Source organism: Rhinolophus hipposideros (assembly GCF_964194185.1).
Source record: "Rhinolophus hipposideros genome assembly, chromosome: 14".
NCBI classification, from domain to species: domain Eukaryota; kingdom Metazoa; phylum Chordata; class Mammalia; order Chiroptera; family Rhinolophidae; genus Rhinolophus; species Rhinolophus hipposideros.
This window is the reverse complement of record NC_138060.1, coordinates 22,714,272-22,731,633: the sequence shown is the minus strand read 5'-3', so window position 1 is coordinate 22,731,633 and position 17,362 is coordinate 22,714,272. Positions and strand designations below refer to the sequence as shown.

At 37.7% G+C, this 17,362-nt stretch overlaps 1 protein-coding gene across 10 annotated transcripts in view; it reads right to left on the bottom strand.

Moving 5' to 3' along the window:
• The window catches only part of GRM7 (glutamate metabotropic receptor 7), an 822,860-nt gene that overhangs the window by 81,688 nt on the left and 723,810 nt on the right, over positions 1-17,362 (bottom strand). The window contains exon 9 of one of the 10 annotated variants that reach the window (XM_081071756.1): positions 2,939-3,019. The exons of the other annotated variants lie outside the window; for them this stretch is intronic. Within the exon in view, the coding sequence (XP_080927882.1) occupies positions 2,939-3,019 (81 nt within the window). The remainder of the gene's footprint in view (positions 1-2,938; positions 3,020-17,362) is intronic. 10 annotated transcript variants of the gene reach the window in all.

The window sequence follows — 17,362 nt, the reverse complement described above, 5'->3', positions numbered from 1 at the left end:
TAAATTTTCAGAAACTTTGACCCAGAACAAAGAACACCTGTACAGACCTCACTGAGACCCACCACTTGTTAATATCTCAGCACATTTTTTTCTCTATTTGTTAAACAATTTTAAAGTCATATACATTATGATATCCCATTGTTTTTAATTTCTGTATGCGTTACCTAAGGAAATGGACGTTTTACTCTGTCACCACAATACTGTTATCACACCTAAGAAATTTAAGAATAATTTCATAATATCATCTAATATATATGATACAAAGTCAAGTTCCCCCATTTTTCCCAAGTCTCATATGATTTTTCGTCAATCCAAAAATTCAGTCAAGTTTTATGAATTACATTTGGCTATGTCTCTATATTTTTATAAACTAGAAAATCTCCCTGCCTTTGGTTTTTAAATAGCTTTATTGATAGAAACAATAAATCACACATATTTCAATAGTAAAATTTGATGTTTTGACATGTGTATGCCAGTGAAATCATCATTACAATAATGATAGTGAACTTATACATAATCTCCAAGTGTCCTCATGCTCCTTTTCAAGCTTTCTACTTCACTCCTCTCCACTCCCCATCCCAAAGCAATCACTGATCTGCTTTTTGTCATTACATTAATTTGCATTTTCTAGAGTTCTATATAAATAGGATCAAATGCACTTTTTATCTGCTGGGCTTCTTTACGTCATCATAATTATTTTGAGATTCAACCCTCTCGTTGAAAGTATCAATAGTTCATTCCTTTTTGTTGCTAAGTAGTATCTCATGCTATGGATAGACCACATTTATTTAACCATTCATTTATCAACAGACACTTGAATTGTTTCCAGTTTGGGTTATTATGAAAAAGACTATTATGCACATCATAAACAAGGCTTTGTATGGACATATTTTTCATTTCATTTTGGGTAAATATCTAGGAGAGGAATGGCTGGGCCATATAGTAGGTATACGATTAACTTTTTAAAAAACTGCCGAAATGTTTTACAAAATGCCAGTATCATTTTCCATTTTTATCAGAAATGGATGAGAGTTCGGGTCCCTTGAAATCCTCTCCAAAACTTGGTTTAGTCAGTCTTTTTTTTTTTTTTTTTTTTTTAATTTTAGCCATTCTAATATGTGTGTAGTAAAATCTCATTGTCATTTTAATTTGCAATTTCCTAATAAGTAGTGATTATCATCAGATTTCATAGGGTTACTTGCCATTTGTATGTCTTCTTTGGTGGCAGGTCTGTTCAAATATTTTGCCCATTTGTTTTTTATAGTGCTTTTTGTTGTTTTTTGTTTGTTTGTTTGTTGTTGTTTTTTGTCCCTATTGTTAAGATATGAGAATTGGAATCTAGATAGAGGACCTTTATCAGATATATGCTTTGTAAAGTTTTTTCTCATAGTCTGTGACTTGTCTTTTCATTTTCTTAATTCTGTTTTTTAAAGAGCAGATATTTTTAATTTTGGTGAATCCAGTTTTTTTAACTTTTTCTTTTATATATCATGCTTTTGGTGTGATATTTAAGAAATATTTTCCTGGCCCAAGGCCACAAAGATTTTCTTCTCTCTATTCTAGAAGTTTTATACTTTTAGATTTTATATTTAGATCTCTAACCCATTTTGTGTTGATTTTTATAGTACTAGGTATTGATCTGAGTTAGTTTTTTTTGATATAAATATCATTCCAGCACAATTTGTTGAAAAGGTATCCTTATCCACTGCATTACCTTTGAACCTTTGTCAAATATCAGTTGTTCATAAATGTACGGGTATATTCATGGACTCTCAGCTCAGTTCCATTAATCTAGTTATCTCTCTTTCCAGCAGTATCATGCTATAGTTTTACAATAGTTCTTAAAATCAGATGGTGTTCCCCCTCCAGCTTTGTTCTTGTTCAGAGTCGTTTAGCTATTCTAGTGTCTTTGTATTTCCTTAAGAATTCTCTTGTCAATTTCTATAAGAAGCCCTTTTATCAATTTCTATAAGAAGTCTTTCAGGATTTTGATTGGCATTGGATTTAATTTATAGAATACATTGGGGAGAACGGATATCTTAACAATATTGAGTCTTCCAACTCAACAACAATGCACATTTCTCCACTTATTTAGGTCCACTTTAATTCCTCTCAGCAGCAATATTTTGTAGGTTTCAAGCAATAGATCTGTCATATTGTGTTGTTTTTTCAACACATTGACCCTTTGGACAATCCCAAGCCTCTGCCAATATCCTATAAAATGCCCACATTCTGATTTGTATGTTTTCTAATAATTAAATTCAGGTCCTATGCCTTTGTCAGCAGTGCTTCAAAGTGGTGTCGTAGGCTCCTGAGTGCCTCCTACAGGAGACCCCAAGTCACCGTGTCCCCACGATGATGCTATCGCATTACATGGCCACTGTGGTGGCCACCAGATCTCATTATTATAAAGGCACAGTTTACTTTTCTAATTGGGAAATAATCTAGGAGTGATACATTGAGAGAAAATTTTGTTTTCAAAAGTTAAACCATAAGATGGTATTTAATGCTTCTGCTCCGACATGTGATTTTTTTAATCTGCATTCTTTCTTGGTGAAGAGAATTCCAATTTTCTCTCTAGATTAGAAAGTATATGCTAATTCTTTCCTTACCCTTGTGCCCTGAAATAATATACCACGAGGCAGAATATGCCACTGGGAAATGTTTCCCTGACAGTGATTGATTAGGGCTGGGGATTCATCTGGAGGAAACCTGAGATGAGCCCTCAAGATATCAGGGTATGGGAAAAGAAAATCCTTATTCTTTTTGAAAAGACCTTTAAAAGTGTTGACAAAGCAAGTTTGGTTTCTATCTCAGTGAGATCTTGGCATTGTGGAGCCAGCCACGTTTTGATCAATTGTATACTTTTATACACTGTGAACCAATCTGTGTCATAGGCCCTCAGTCAGCATTAAACAAAAACAGGTGTCTCACTTACATAAGGGTGTGCACGACCTGTGAACAGATGGGGCTTCCAATAGGTGCTGGCTTTTCTTCCAGACAGGATGTATTTTATACGCTGTGAGGAGAATTCATGTTTATTGATATTCTACTTTGCATTAAGCTTAGTGCTATAGAACATTACATATGAGACTCCTTTAAGATAGTCACAAACCGGCTATTATTGGAGTCACAGAAGATGCCTCTAAGTGAGTATTGAGCCTTCCGCTTTAATCCAATACACCTCTCTTTCTCCATCCTAGGATCTCATATCCCATAGCTATCAGAGTATTTCTGTAAAGCAATATCTCCTTCAAACGGTATGCTATACAGTGTTCTCCACCCTGCAATGTTTCCTCATTCCTTTGCATCCATGAAAACCTGAGTGAAAGGTGTACTGCAAATTATGGTGAAGAGCAATATTTATTTTTGTTCATGGGGAAAACTGCCAAGATTCAGCAAATTACAGTTAATGCTCACCTCATTTGGCTTGAATTAGAGCAGGTCTTGAAGGGAGACAGCTAGACAGAAATATGAGCAATTCAGGCAAAGGAGTATTCAATTATTGGGCTGGAGAAATTGAATCACTTTATTTAAAAAAATTTTGGTTTGCAGGATTTAAAAATGTTTGCTAAACATACAAAGAACTATTTGACACCAAATGTCCTCAACATTATATTTATTTAAAATGTTAGTGTTAACCTTTTAAAAACGTCCATACCTTATTATCTTTTCATAAATTATAAAACAGCAAAAGGTTTAAAAAGCTGAAATGCATGTAAACAAAAAAAAAATTGAGGGAAAATTGCTGGAAGAAATTCAAAGACTCAAATTGAATCTAGGTCACATATTTAATAGTAACTATTTGATGATTTCATTTATTTGGTGTTTGCCATTCTGTGGACTGTATTATAAATAACGATATGGATTTTCCTAAGATGTTATTACTCTTTACAGAATCACTTTTTACCCCCCAAAAATATTCCCCTTAAACTGTCTATGCAGTGTTTATCACAGAGGGTATTGTTAATTTTCTTGACATCAGCTATCTCTCTAAAAATTGACTGAGCCAGTTTCATTGAATTTCATGCATTCCTGGGAAGTTTTGCTGTGGCCAGCTTTTATTGAATGGCACAGATTTAATGAGTTGACAAGATAAAGTGAAGCAAGCCAAAAGTACTGCCAACTTCTATCTAGGCCAAAGGCTACCAAATAACTGCAATGGAGCCAATCTTCATTTCTCAAAACCAAATAGTTGAAGTTCCACACAATCTAACGTTTTCCTCTCCTAGTTTTTTGAATATTCTCTATTCAAAAGATGAATAGTGAGCATTTGTTCCGTACTGTCTAAATTTATTAGGAATTTATTGGACTAGGTTTATCAAGTTCACCGTGAGTCCCAGCCAGGATGAACACTTTGCAGATTCATTTAAATTTTAGGATGTGTTTCTATAGAGGTGTACACACGTACTCATTCTTCATTCATGCAGCCGTAAAGAATGCCTTTTGATGCACGTGAACTTGGGGATTATAGAGAAATGTATCATAAGTAGAGTTTTTCATCCTTGACAATCCTGGCTCAGTCACTATTCTATGGTTAAAATCTTTGGTGGTCTAGACTGTGTGGAGAGACATACCTGGGAGCAGAATGGTTTCTCCAGCCTCACTTAGTTTAGGTGGACTGATGTCTGGAGAAATGCGTGTTTGCTGTAACTGCCAGCTTGGTTGATATGTTGAGGCCAGGACTCCTATTCTCATGGGTCAGGAGCGTCCCTCAAGGACCAGCTCATGTCAAGTTTTCCTGACTTTCCCAAACCTAGTAAGGTGTTTCCTCTACTACAATCACTGTCATTAATAGTTTATGTCTCTCTCTCTCTCTTCTCTTCTCCCACCCACCACCACCCTGGACTTTGAGGCTTTAGGAAACATATGTTATTCATTCTGAAAACCCATCCCCTTAATGCTAATAACTAGCAAAGAGATAGACACTCACTAAATATTTATTTGAAGAAAACAAATAAGAGGAATTCTTATCTTCTTTTTCATTGATTTGAGATTTCACAACTCCTCCTTTCCTCAATGGAAATTAACATCAAATGAAACACTTTCTCCTCTTCCAAAAGCATATTCTAACTGCCTTACTACTTTTCATCTTCTATGGACTGGGTAAAGAGCAACACATGCTCATCACAAATGAACCTGTCCACATATTTATATCTGGGTTTATATCAGACAATAGATTTATCATTTCCAATGGTTTTTACTCAAGGTGTTCTAACACCACAAAGGCAAAACCCAAGTAATTACTATTCCTTGATTACCTTGTTTCCCTCCCAATTCTAGCTATTTTCATTTCTATTTTCTTAACATTTTTCTCATTTAGGGAACTCTGGTGATAATGGAATGGGAGAACTCCAGAATAACCAGTAACAGGCAATGGTGGACTGCACAAAATATTCTGCTCATTATTTCTGTGATGTAGGAAGCATAGGAATTATGTAGGAAGCATACAAAACAGGTTTTACTTTCCATTGTGAACACTAGCCGTTCCCTTGGCATTTGTGACCTGGTCAGACACATTAGTTCACGTACAAACACTGTAGATTTTCTCTGTCAATTTCAAAATGTCTCTGTAGTTCGCCCAAAGTAAATACTTATTATGTCCTTAGTAGCATAGTGCTCAAGTGGCATTAGTCAATGTGAATTCACTTCCCAGCTCAATCGCTAGGAAATTATGCCCATTTTCTGTGGTCTTATACTTCTGTTGGTAGGGATATCCTGATATTTTAAGGCAGAGTCTGAAAGCCCCAATTACTTCACTTGTTTTTCTAGGACCTCTTCTTGACATTTTGTGTGTGTTTTTTTTTAATGCTTCACTTTTCAAATGACATTACTTAAAAGGTGTAATTTACACTTTTAAATGGAGGCATTAAGTAGCTTGACTCAAATATAAATAAATGAATGCTGATGTTTAGAGAGATGGGGTTTGACCTGCCTGCCACAGGGTACATAAAACACTACCTGGTTTTTCTTTGTCACCACACACTTTCTACATATCATTTTTTAAGTTCTAAGAACCACAACTTAATAACACAAACACACACACGCATGCTAATTTTTGGACAGGATGAAAACAAAATCTAATATAAACACACATACCCATGCACTGGAGAACCTTCCAACAATCTCTTTTCGAGTCATTGTCATATGCCAAGGACCCTGCTAGTAGTGGCTTTTACATTATTATCACTTTAACCATCTCAAATCATGTTGTCATTCTCATATTTTGGATTGTAAGTTGAGATGCTTTATGTAGCATGAATATGGTTGCATAGCATATGGTTGCATAAGTGGTGTAACCCAGATCTGTCTTACACATGGTTCCTTTATAAAGAAACCATGAAAATGGATACATTTATTTTAGTAATTTTTCTCATGTCCAAAATTTCTGAAGAGGGCAAGGATGAACAGATTTCCATTCACAATGAGTTGTTCCTCCAGTTAGAACCCATATGGCACTTTGGGAAAGCAGAAGTTCATTCTTCATCTCTTTCCTGTTATGAAATCTTCTGTATCTAACTGCCATGACAATTGGCAAGCCTAAACTGAGGTGGTGACAAGGGAGAAGTCTCAACCCCAAATCACACTTAATGGGCATTGCCCTTTTTCAAAGAGGCCCCGAGGCATACAGGTACATTCTCTAACCGGGAAGAAGCCATTTGATAGTTGGTCAGTTCAGTGGATCTAACTGGCCCCACCCCAGAATAAGTAAACATTTGAAACCTGTGAAGGTGAGCCTATTTGGAAAAAGGGTCTTTGCAGATGCTTACATTAAGGACCTCAAGATGCTGACGTCTTGGATTAGGCTGGGCCCTAAATCCAATGACAAGTGTCCTTAGAAGAGAATAGGAGAAAACACAAGAAGTGCTGTGAATACAAAAGCAGAGATTGGAGTGATATTTTACAAGCCAAGGAAGCCAAGCATTGCTGGCAGCCACTGGAAGCTAGGGAATGGACCAGACTCTCCCCAGATCCTCTAGAAGGAGCCAACCTTACCAACACCTTGATTTAGACTTCTGGTCTCCAAAACTGTGAGGGAATACATTCTTGATGTTTTTAAGCCACCAAGTGTCTGATAATTTGGCAGTCCTAGGAAATGAGTACAGCCAGGTCAGTGGCTTAAACAAACCAAAAGGGTCTTCAGTATTACTGAGATTGGTTTTTCTTTTGTCCTTTCCCTTTCATTCTTTTCCTTTCCTCTTCTCTCTCCTCTCCTTTCTTCTCCTCTCCCCTATTCTCCTCTCCTCTTCTCTCCCCTTCCTTCCTTCCTTCCTTCCTTCCTTCCTTCCTTCCTTCCTTCCTTCCTTCCTTCCTTCCTTCCTCCTTCCTTCCTTCCTTCCTTCCTTCCTTCCTTCCTTCCTTCCTTCCTTCCTTCCTTCCTTCTTTTCTTCCTTCCTTCCTTCCTTCTTTCCTTACCAGATCAGGATGCTGGTGAGGATTACAAAATATATCTTGGGTAGCGGTTTGAACAACAGAAATGTATTTTTCACAGTTCTGGAGGCTGCGAAGTCCAAAGTCAAGGTGCTGGCATGTAGGTTTCATTCCTAGACCTCTTCTCTTGGCTTGTAGGTCCCACCATCTCACTGTGTGCTCACATGACCTCCTCTGTGTGTGAGCAGAGAGTGAGCAAGCTCTCTGGTATCTCTTCTTATAGGATACTAATCCTATCTCGGGGACGCCACCCTTATGACCTCATCTAATCCCAACTGTCCCCAAAGGTCTCATCTCCAAATACCATCACATTGGGGATTATGGCTTCAATGTATGGATTTGGGGAGAGAGCAGCAACATTCAGTCTATAACCTCCCTTCCCTTCTCTTCCTCCTTTTGGTTAACTTTATTGGGGGTATAATTACATACAATAGAATTCACCAATATTAAACACGCAATTGGATGAGTTTTGGCAAATGTATACAGTCATATAACTACCACTACAATCATGATAGAGAATCGTATTTCCTTCATGTCTCTTTGTAACCAGTTCTCTCTCCCTACACCCTGACAAATACTGATTTGCTTTTGTATCACTGCAAAGTTTTGCCTTTTCATTAATTTGATATAAATGGAATCATGCAGCATATGGTTTTTGATGCCTGGCTCCTTTATTTAGCATAACATTTTTGAGATTCATCCGTGTTCTTGTATGTATCAATACTTTGTTCCTTTTATTGCAGATTAATATCTCATTGTATGAATATATTACCATTCACCAGTTGATGGACATTTGGCTTATTTACAGTTTGGGGTGCTTATACATAAAGCTGCTATGAACATCTACGTACAACTTTATGTGGACATATGTTTTCATTCCTTGTGAGTAAATATCTAGGGGAAGAATTGCTGGCTCATATTATTTAATTTTATAAAAACCTGCCAAACAATTTACTAAAATGGATGTGCAATTCTGCACACTTATTAGCAATGCATGAATGTTCTACTTGTTCCACATTCCTGCCACGATTTGGGATTGTCCTTCTTTTAAATTTTAGCCATTCTAGTGGGTGTGGCTAATAGTAGCTCATTGTGGTTTCAATTTGCATTTTTAGAACTGATTTCATACTTCTAATCCTGCACGAATACTCCTTCCAGTCACCCCTAAGAACAGAGCTGCATGTTTGACTTCAGTCTTCGGTTAAGAGTTGAGACCTTTAGAGCTTTGAACCAATACAGGGCAGAAAAATAAATGACCCAGTCATTGCACATGATGTCCATGTGCTTATTCTTAGTAATAGTCCACACAGTCATCCTGAGAACAATTCCATCATGTTGGTTAAAGCATGCTTCTGATTCGTGTGGATAGGGGATGTTTGGTGGCATGTCTTTGTCCTTACTAGACCTTAGTATCCCTATCTGTAACATGAAAGCATTGGTCCACAATAGTGGTTCTTAGATCTGCATGCATACAAGTTACCCAGGAACTAAAATAAAAATGAAGGTTCACTTCTTGTCTCCCTTTATTTGAGTGGGTCTGGAATGAGCCCTGAAATTTTGCACTTTTAATGGTCCTGTCATTTCTAGACTCGTGGTCCTTTGACGGTCTTTTGCAAGTAGCTTGCCTAGGGACTCTCAGGTTTCTTCTAATTTTAAGAACATGAGATAATCTTGATCTATAACTCAGGCCTTTCCTCAATTCTATAAAGAAACGACTCTGCAAATAGCGCTGCTTAATAAATATAAGCTGATAGATGATTGGTAAGAAATCAATTTAAGTAATTAAATCATTTATTCCCTTGGGCTGGAGCAGCCATCTCTAGGAAACTGTCTGCAAAGTGTCTAGAAAAGAGAGGAGGTCGTTCCTTTTCAGTCAGATCTCTGGTTTCCATTAAGTGTAACCTGATACCCTTCACCCTGATCTATCACTCTGTGGCTCTTGGGCCACGGACAAGTGACTGAATTTCTCTGAGCTGGTTTCCTCATTGTCAATGGGTGTGAGGGTGTGAAGATTGATTGCTGGTTGTGAAATAACTGAAACAATTGAACTAATACAGAGAAAGGCCGAAGACAGCACTTGGCACTTGCAAAGTGGTCAGTACAGAATAGCTGTTGTTGATACTATTAGAGGTAACGACAATCCCTCAACAATCCCTCTTTCCCCGTAGCTATTACAGCTTGCTTCCCCACTTCTCATTCCCTCCTACAAGGATTACAAACAGAAAAAAAGAGATGAGCCAATGTAGTCTGCAGATGGCCCAGGCTTGGAACATGCAGAGGTGGAGGATGATAATGTGACTGGGGTTTAACAACTGGTGATGCTACAGACGTCAATCTGTGAGATGTACTCTTCAGAGGCTTTAGAATGCAACTTTCACAGATGTGGGAGTGAACCATTAGAGAGGCTGAAGGAATAGACTTGGTCTTCACATCTTTGGGGATTTTGGATAAAATTTTCTGCTCTTTTACATCACATTTAACTATACATCTCCTTTAGGTCTTTACCAATAAGCCAAAGCAAAGCTACTGTATTTTGGTTTGTGAAATTTTAGCATCGATCTACCGGTTTTTCTACTTTACTTTGAAATAACCTACCCTGGATGTCCTTGTGTTTGGAGAGTTGCAAGCTGGGCTTGTCTTTAGCCAACTTATTTTTGTTTAGATGGGTTAATTCACAGAACTAGAACTAGAGACGATTGAGGCAACTTTTAAGGGGTCCCTATATAAGTTCATTGACTTCCTATTATATTGTAAGAGCGAAGGAGAATAATAAAGGTGGGAAACAGAGGTACGTTTCTAGTCTTCTTAAGAGTAGAGGTGGCCAGAAAATAGAACATAAATGTGGACAACACTGTGGCATTATTTGCTAATGCAGAATGGGGAGTGAAGTAATGGACAGTGTTTCACAGAAACAATAAATAATTCATGGCTAGAATGTTTGAGCATTTACTATGAGCCAGGTATCGTGCTCTGTATAATGTGATTTATACATTAGCTCGTTTCAGTGCCATGATATCAGTTCTCAGATAATTCTCATTTCCTGGGATAAGACCTGTGGACTCAGAAGGTGGGACCAAGCTCGCCTCGCTGATTGATGGGAGAGCTGAGCTTCAAACCCAGGGCTTCCCAGTTCTAAAGCCAAGGTCTCAACCTCTTCACTGCACTGGAAACAAACCAAAGTAATGAAACGAGTGTTCTTGACAAATCTGCCACACCAGTAACTTATCCGAGAAAGACAGCTTCTGGTTCCCTCTGTTGAATACCTTATTAATTTAAGACCCCCACCCAAAATAGTTTCTAGGGCCATCCATTCACAAGCAAAAGACAGAGTGAGGTAGAAATGACAATTAGAGTTGGTGATGCTTTAACTGTAGAGACTGCACAAAACCTAAAGATGTCACCCCGCAGATGAGAGAGTGATAGATGAAGCTAGTTACACCTTCCTTTGTCATTATTGTGTTGAGTAGGAAAGTTTATTGAAAGGACACAGTGGTGTGCGGGTTCTGTGTCATTCTCACAGTAGTAATTACTTTGCAACTTATTTACATGTCCCGTGTACTCCATAAAGGTCTTTTCCAAAGATGTTTTCAACAGGCTTATCATGAAACTATATAAGCTCAGAGAATAAGGTCAGAAAAGAGCAAAATAGGAAGGGAGGAGATGGTTTGAAGAGGAACCCAAGGAAGGACAGCTAATAGCTATGAACATTAGAGTATGATTCTGAGTTTCCTGGCGGAGCATGCAAGACAACTTCTGTCAGGGTGATTTAAGGAAGCGGATAGGGGAGCAGTTTCTGAGGCAGCAGTGTGTGGGACCAGCATTGGTCTTGGAGCCCTAGCTGCATCTACTAGGTGAATCATTGTATATATTCAGAACAAATCAGCTGACTTGCTACTCTGACCTAGATTTCCCCTAGCTCGGGTAAATGAATTGACCTTCAGGATTTTCTATTCTATTCCTTTTCCAAACATTGGTCAAAATGTCCTATTAAGATCTTGTCCAGTTCCAAAGGGATGTGAAGCAGAAGGCAGACAAGATTTTCAAAATATTTACCAACATAGGCAGGAGGTCTTAGGCTGAACCATATGCCATGCAGGTGTGCGTGGTCAGAGAAAGGGGATTCCTCTCCCCAAGTCCGCTCTTCTACTGGCTGGAACTTTTCTTTCTCAGTGAATTTTCCATAATGGCCATTTCCTGTCAACTTTTTCCTGTCTCTGATTTGCTGGTTTCTCTGTGAAATGAAAAGTTGGGATCTATGATTACAAAACCCCATGGCCCAGCATATTCACAATTGTGCCCCCCCCCCCCTGAGTGAGCAACTCTTTGGACCAAACGTCCTTGGTTGAAATTCCCTCCATGTTCCACTCCTAGGCATCTACCCGGAGAAATCCAAAACTCCAATTCAAAAATCTGTATGCACTCCTATGTTTATGGCAGCACTTTACACAATAGCCAAGATATGGAAACAACCAAAATGCCCATCGGTAGATGACTGGATTAAGAAGCTGTGGTACATTTATACAATGGAGTATTACGCAGCCATAAAGAAGAAAGAAATCTTATCATTTGCAGCAACATGGATGGATCTAGAGAACATTATGTTAAGTGAAATAAGTCAGAAAGAGAAAGACAAGTACCATATGATCTCACTTATATATGGAATCTAAAGAAAAGACTATGTGAATGAACTAATCAGAGTCAGTTTTGGGGACGCAGAGAAAAAACCGAGAGTGGTTAGATGGGTGTGTGGGAGGGGGTTGGGGATAAGGGGAAAGGTGAAGGGATTTGGAAGCAGCTGGTAACCACAAGATGGCCTCAGGGTTTTTCTTTTGAAAATTAATTTGGGGAAGGTATTCTATAATGTTGTAAAGATTTTGTTGGGTATCCGATGGACATGCGTCCTATTTGGGAGACCACCTAAGGGATACTGTGGATACCTGATCATGGCATTGTACATCAGAAGCTAAACATTAATGAATGCCAACTATAATTTTATATATATAATGTGATGGTTCAGTGTGAGGTCGGAGGGATAGTGGATGGGGGGAGGGGGGTTCACAGTATGAGGGATATAAATGATGAACGTCTAAGTATTACCTTGTTTTGTACACCTGAAACTAATAAATAAATTAATTAATAAAAAAAAAAAAAAAAAAAAAAGAAATTCCCTCCATGGAACCAAACAGCAATTCTTTGCTCAGAGCCAGGATTGGGGGTGGGGGAGGGACTTTCCGTAGGAGGGGATCTAATGAGGTGCATGTAAATAGCTCTCCCAGTCCTACTTTCTCTGCCACCAGCCTCCTCAATTACAGAACAGGAGCTTTGCTGGTTCACCTAACTTCTAGAAACTCACCTCTCTGGTCCAGCAAAACAGGCATTATAAAACCTATAAATAATCATCTTATTCCCATATCTCTGCAATAGCAGAGAGGCTGGAGCTGCAAACAAATAAATTGGCAGTTCATAGGCAATGTAAATGAATATTGAAGGGTAATGCCTGCAGGATGCATTTGGACAAAGCAGCACGGGGGGTTTGTTATTCTTGTTGTTGTTAAAGGACCAAAAGACAAACCCCCTTCCTTCTCTGCCTCCAGTTTTAATCTGCAGCTTTAATTGCTTTCCTAGCACAAGTTCCGCGGCTAGGTTTCTCTTTTTCAGATGCTGAAGCTAAATTCTAGGAAGGAGAAAGAAACCCTTTGGGTCCCTGAACTGTGAGATCATGTCATTTAACAGGAGCAGATGCAAGTTGTATAAATACTGTGTGCTATTTACATTTCATGTGTTAAATGAAAAAGAAGCTACCTTCTTTTCCTATTTTCTCTAAGAAAAAAAAAAAAAATGGAACTTCAGCCAGAATGGGGGGTTGGGATGGGATGGGATCAGAAGACCCTCTTCGTAAATTTTCATTAGCATCCTCATTATAATGTTTTGAGGAATCTCTGACTATTTTTTTTTAATGAGGATTAATATTACCCGTGGACATTGAATTTTCTCAGTCTATTCTTAGAAAATAATCTCTGCTTGTGCTCTTTAAGACAGAAATAAATGCCACACTTCACAGATAGTGCTATAGTAATTAATCATTTTACACATCTGAAACTGAATTAGGGCCAGTGTCTCAACAGGTGACAAAGAGAGTGCAGTGCCTTCTGCAAGGTGAAAGAGATCCTCTCCTTACCAGTAGGAAGAACTACGTAAAAATGTCCATATGGCCTGATGTGAAGAATTGTTACCTTCATGGTGTGATACCCAGCAGTAAGCTCCGGCTCAGTGCTGTGTGCACAGGGTCTTACTTACTCCCCACACACCACAGAAGATGGGCGGATGGCTATCGTTATTACTACCAGAGGTCAGATGAGAAAGGGAGGCTCACAGAAGGTACACCTTTATTCAAGGTCACACAGCCTGGGAATGGCAGAACTAGAATCCATACCTGGGAGTATCTTCGCTCCAGAGCTCATGTGCTTATAACAAGCAAAGTCTTGAGAAACACTAATGTTACTTAATGTCTTTGGCTTTAAAATATCATTAGATCACTTTTCAAATTACCATATTTTCCTTATGCAGGATATAGGTTTCCTCCCTTTATTGAGTAAGCTGGAAATGAAGACATAAGCATTCGAATCAAAATAATGTAGGAAAGAACATAAAAACAAATAACTCACTCTATAATTAAGTCCTCAAATTTTCCATTTGAAGCCTAAATAACGATGTGCTACAATTATTATAGAAATAACAATCTGTTATCACCACTATGGAATTAACAATTATTACAGAATTCATATTGACTTGGAACATCTCTCCTTCTTAAAGTAGCATCCACCTTCTTTTTTGAACCAGTAGTAGAAACAAGTTTGTGTGGAAAATTCCATAGGCCATATTATCTAATTAGGGATAGTTTTGGGAAGGAGGATGGTAAACAATTGGATTCAGTCAACAATCTTCTTTTTTTTTTTTTTCCTGCCTAAATGCCAATGCTGCTGCTCGCCCTAAAAGAAGGCAAAACTGAGTCTGTTAAAAATGCGATAGTGTAAAAATGGTCATTTCATTCAAATAAGCGAGGTGGTGGCGGGTCGGGCGTGGTACTGCAGTGTCTGTACCCCTCTTTTTTCATCTATGTCTGCTACCTTGAACCACTTAGCAAAACAAAACTCCACCGTCAACAGGAAGGTAGAAAATGTGTCTTGTTTCAAAGCTGTACCAAAAAGATTCAACACCCTAGTCAAACAAAACACATGGTAACTTGAAAAGAAATCTTTCATCTGAGGCAGTTATTTTCCTGTGGAGTGAACTTGACACTAATGGGCAGGCACGAACGCCAAGTAGTCAGGGTGGAAATAATGAATTCCTCCTTTGGTTTGTTCCGTTACTCAAAGACCAAGCAACTCTGACTTGGAATTACAATTCACAATGCTAGCAACCAATAAACTCTTCTCGGGCGTGAGCCTTCGCAAGCGCTGCTGGACTGAATCCACTTGTCTGTGAACTCCACACTCTGACTTTCACCAACTCCCAGGACACCTATTTTCTGTAGCGTCACTGAGCCTGTCGCCTTGGATGAAAGCACCCTTTGTAGAAAGCTTGCCTTAGCTGCCCCTGAAGACCCGTTGGTAACTGCAGAGTATGAACCGTCTCTGTCCCGGCTACTAGGGGAAATGTACCTCTTTTAATCTTTACTGTGCTCCACATCGCTAAGTGTTTCTTTCCTCTAGTAAATGTTTTACCCCTTTCTACCCACCTCTAACAACAAAATAACTATTTTTTTCCTACTGCAAAGATCAGAAGTAAAGAAAACTGTACATAGTTAATAATTTAAAATCACGGCCACATTTTAAAAATACAAGTAGTTAAAGAATTCTCTAATTTCTTTCTGAGAAACTGCTTTGTGAGGTCCAAAAACACTTATACTCAAAGGATAGAGAAAGATTATATGTTGCTTTGGAGATCCTGCCATACAAATAAGCTCTGTCCTAGTTTATTTCTAGGTTGGCTATTGAGCAATTGGGATATTGTTATAAAATGGTGGTTAGGCAGAGAGCTTCAAAACCTACATAAATAACTCCCCTCGTGATGAAATTCTCTATTTGTAGGGCTAAATAAATAAAAAAAAGCAATGCATATAATATTTTGGCATATTTCCATTTATGTATTTATTTTAAATTGAGATATAATTGACATAAAACAGTTTCAGGTGTACAACTTAAGGGTTCAGTTTTCATGTACACTGTAAAATGAGCACCACAATAAGTCTAATTAACATCCATGACTAAACACAGTTACAAAACTTATTTTTTTCTTGCGATGAGTACTTTAACACCTACTCTCTTAGCAACTTTCAAATATGCAATATAATGTTATTAACTGTAGTCACCATGCTGTACATCCCATGACTTTATTTTATGACTGGAAGTTTGTACCTTTTGACACCTTTCACCTATTCACCTTGACACCTTTTCACCTTGACACCTTTTCACCTATTTCACCCACTTCCCATCTCTAGCAACCTCCAAATTCTTCTATCTATGAGCTTTTTTATTATTATTATCATTCCACATGTAAGTGCAATCATACAACATTTGTCTTTCAGACTATTTTACATAGTATGATACCCACAAGGATCATCCATGTTGTTGCAAATGGCAAGATTTCATTCTAATATTCCATTGTGTGTGTGTGTGTGTGTGTGTGTGTGTGTGTGTGTGTAATTTTCTTTATCCATTTGTTGGTGGAGACTTAAATTGTTTCTATATCTTGGCTATTGTAAATGATGCTTCGATTAACTTGAGTGAGCAGATATCTTTTTGACTTAGTGTTTTTGTTTTGTTCAGATAAATACCCAGAAGTGGAATCAATGGATCATATGGCAGTTCTATTTTTAATTTATGGAGGAGCCTCCATACTGATTTCCACAGTGGCTGCACCAATTTGCATTCCCACCAACAGTGCACAAGGGTTTCCTTCAAATTCTTGCCAACATTTGTTATTTCTTGCCTTTTTGATAAATAGCTATTTTAACAGGTGTGAGGTGATATCTCCTTGGGATTTTGATTTGTATCTCCCTGATGATTAGTAATTTTGAGGACCTTTTCATGTATTTGTATGTCTTCTTTGGAAAGATGTCTATTCAGATCTTCTGCTCATTTTTAAATTGAAACTGTTTTTTTGCTATTAAGTTGTATGAGTTCTTTATATATTTTAGATGTTCATACCTTATCACACATATGTGTTGCAAATATTTTTCTCACATTATTTAGGTTGCTTTATTATTTTATTGATGGTTTCCTTCGTTGTGCAGAAGGTTTTTGGTATTATGTACTCCTACTCGTTTAGTTTTGCTTTTGTTTCCTTTGCTTTTTGTTGTCAGATTCAAAAAATTATTGCTGAGATCTATGTCAAGATTACTGCCTCTGTGTGTTTTTTATTTTTTTTCTAAGAGTTTTATGGTTTCTGGTCTTACGATCAAGTTTTTAATCTATCGTGAGTTAATTTTTGTGAGTCGTGTAAAATTGTGGTCCAGTTTCATTCTTTTGCATGTGGCTGTCTTGTTTTCTCAACACAATTTATTGAATAGACCTCCTTTCTCTATTGTATATTCTTGGCTCCTTTGTTGTAAAACAGTTAACCCTATATGGGTGTGTTTATTTCTGAACTCTCTATTCTGTTCCATTGATCTATGTGTCTGTTTTTGTGCCAATATCAAATCATTTTGATTGCTATAGCTTCGTAATATAGTTTGAAATCAGGGTGCATGTTGCCTCCAGCTTTGTTCTTCTTTCTGAAGATTGCTTTGGCTAATTGGGGTCTTTTGTGGTTCCATACAAATTTTAGAATTATTTATTCTATTTCTATAAAAACTTTCATTGGCATTTTGATAGGGATTGCACCAAATCTGTAGATCTCTTTGAACAGTATGGATATTTTAACAACACTG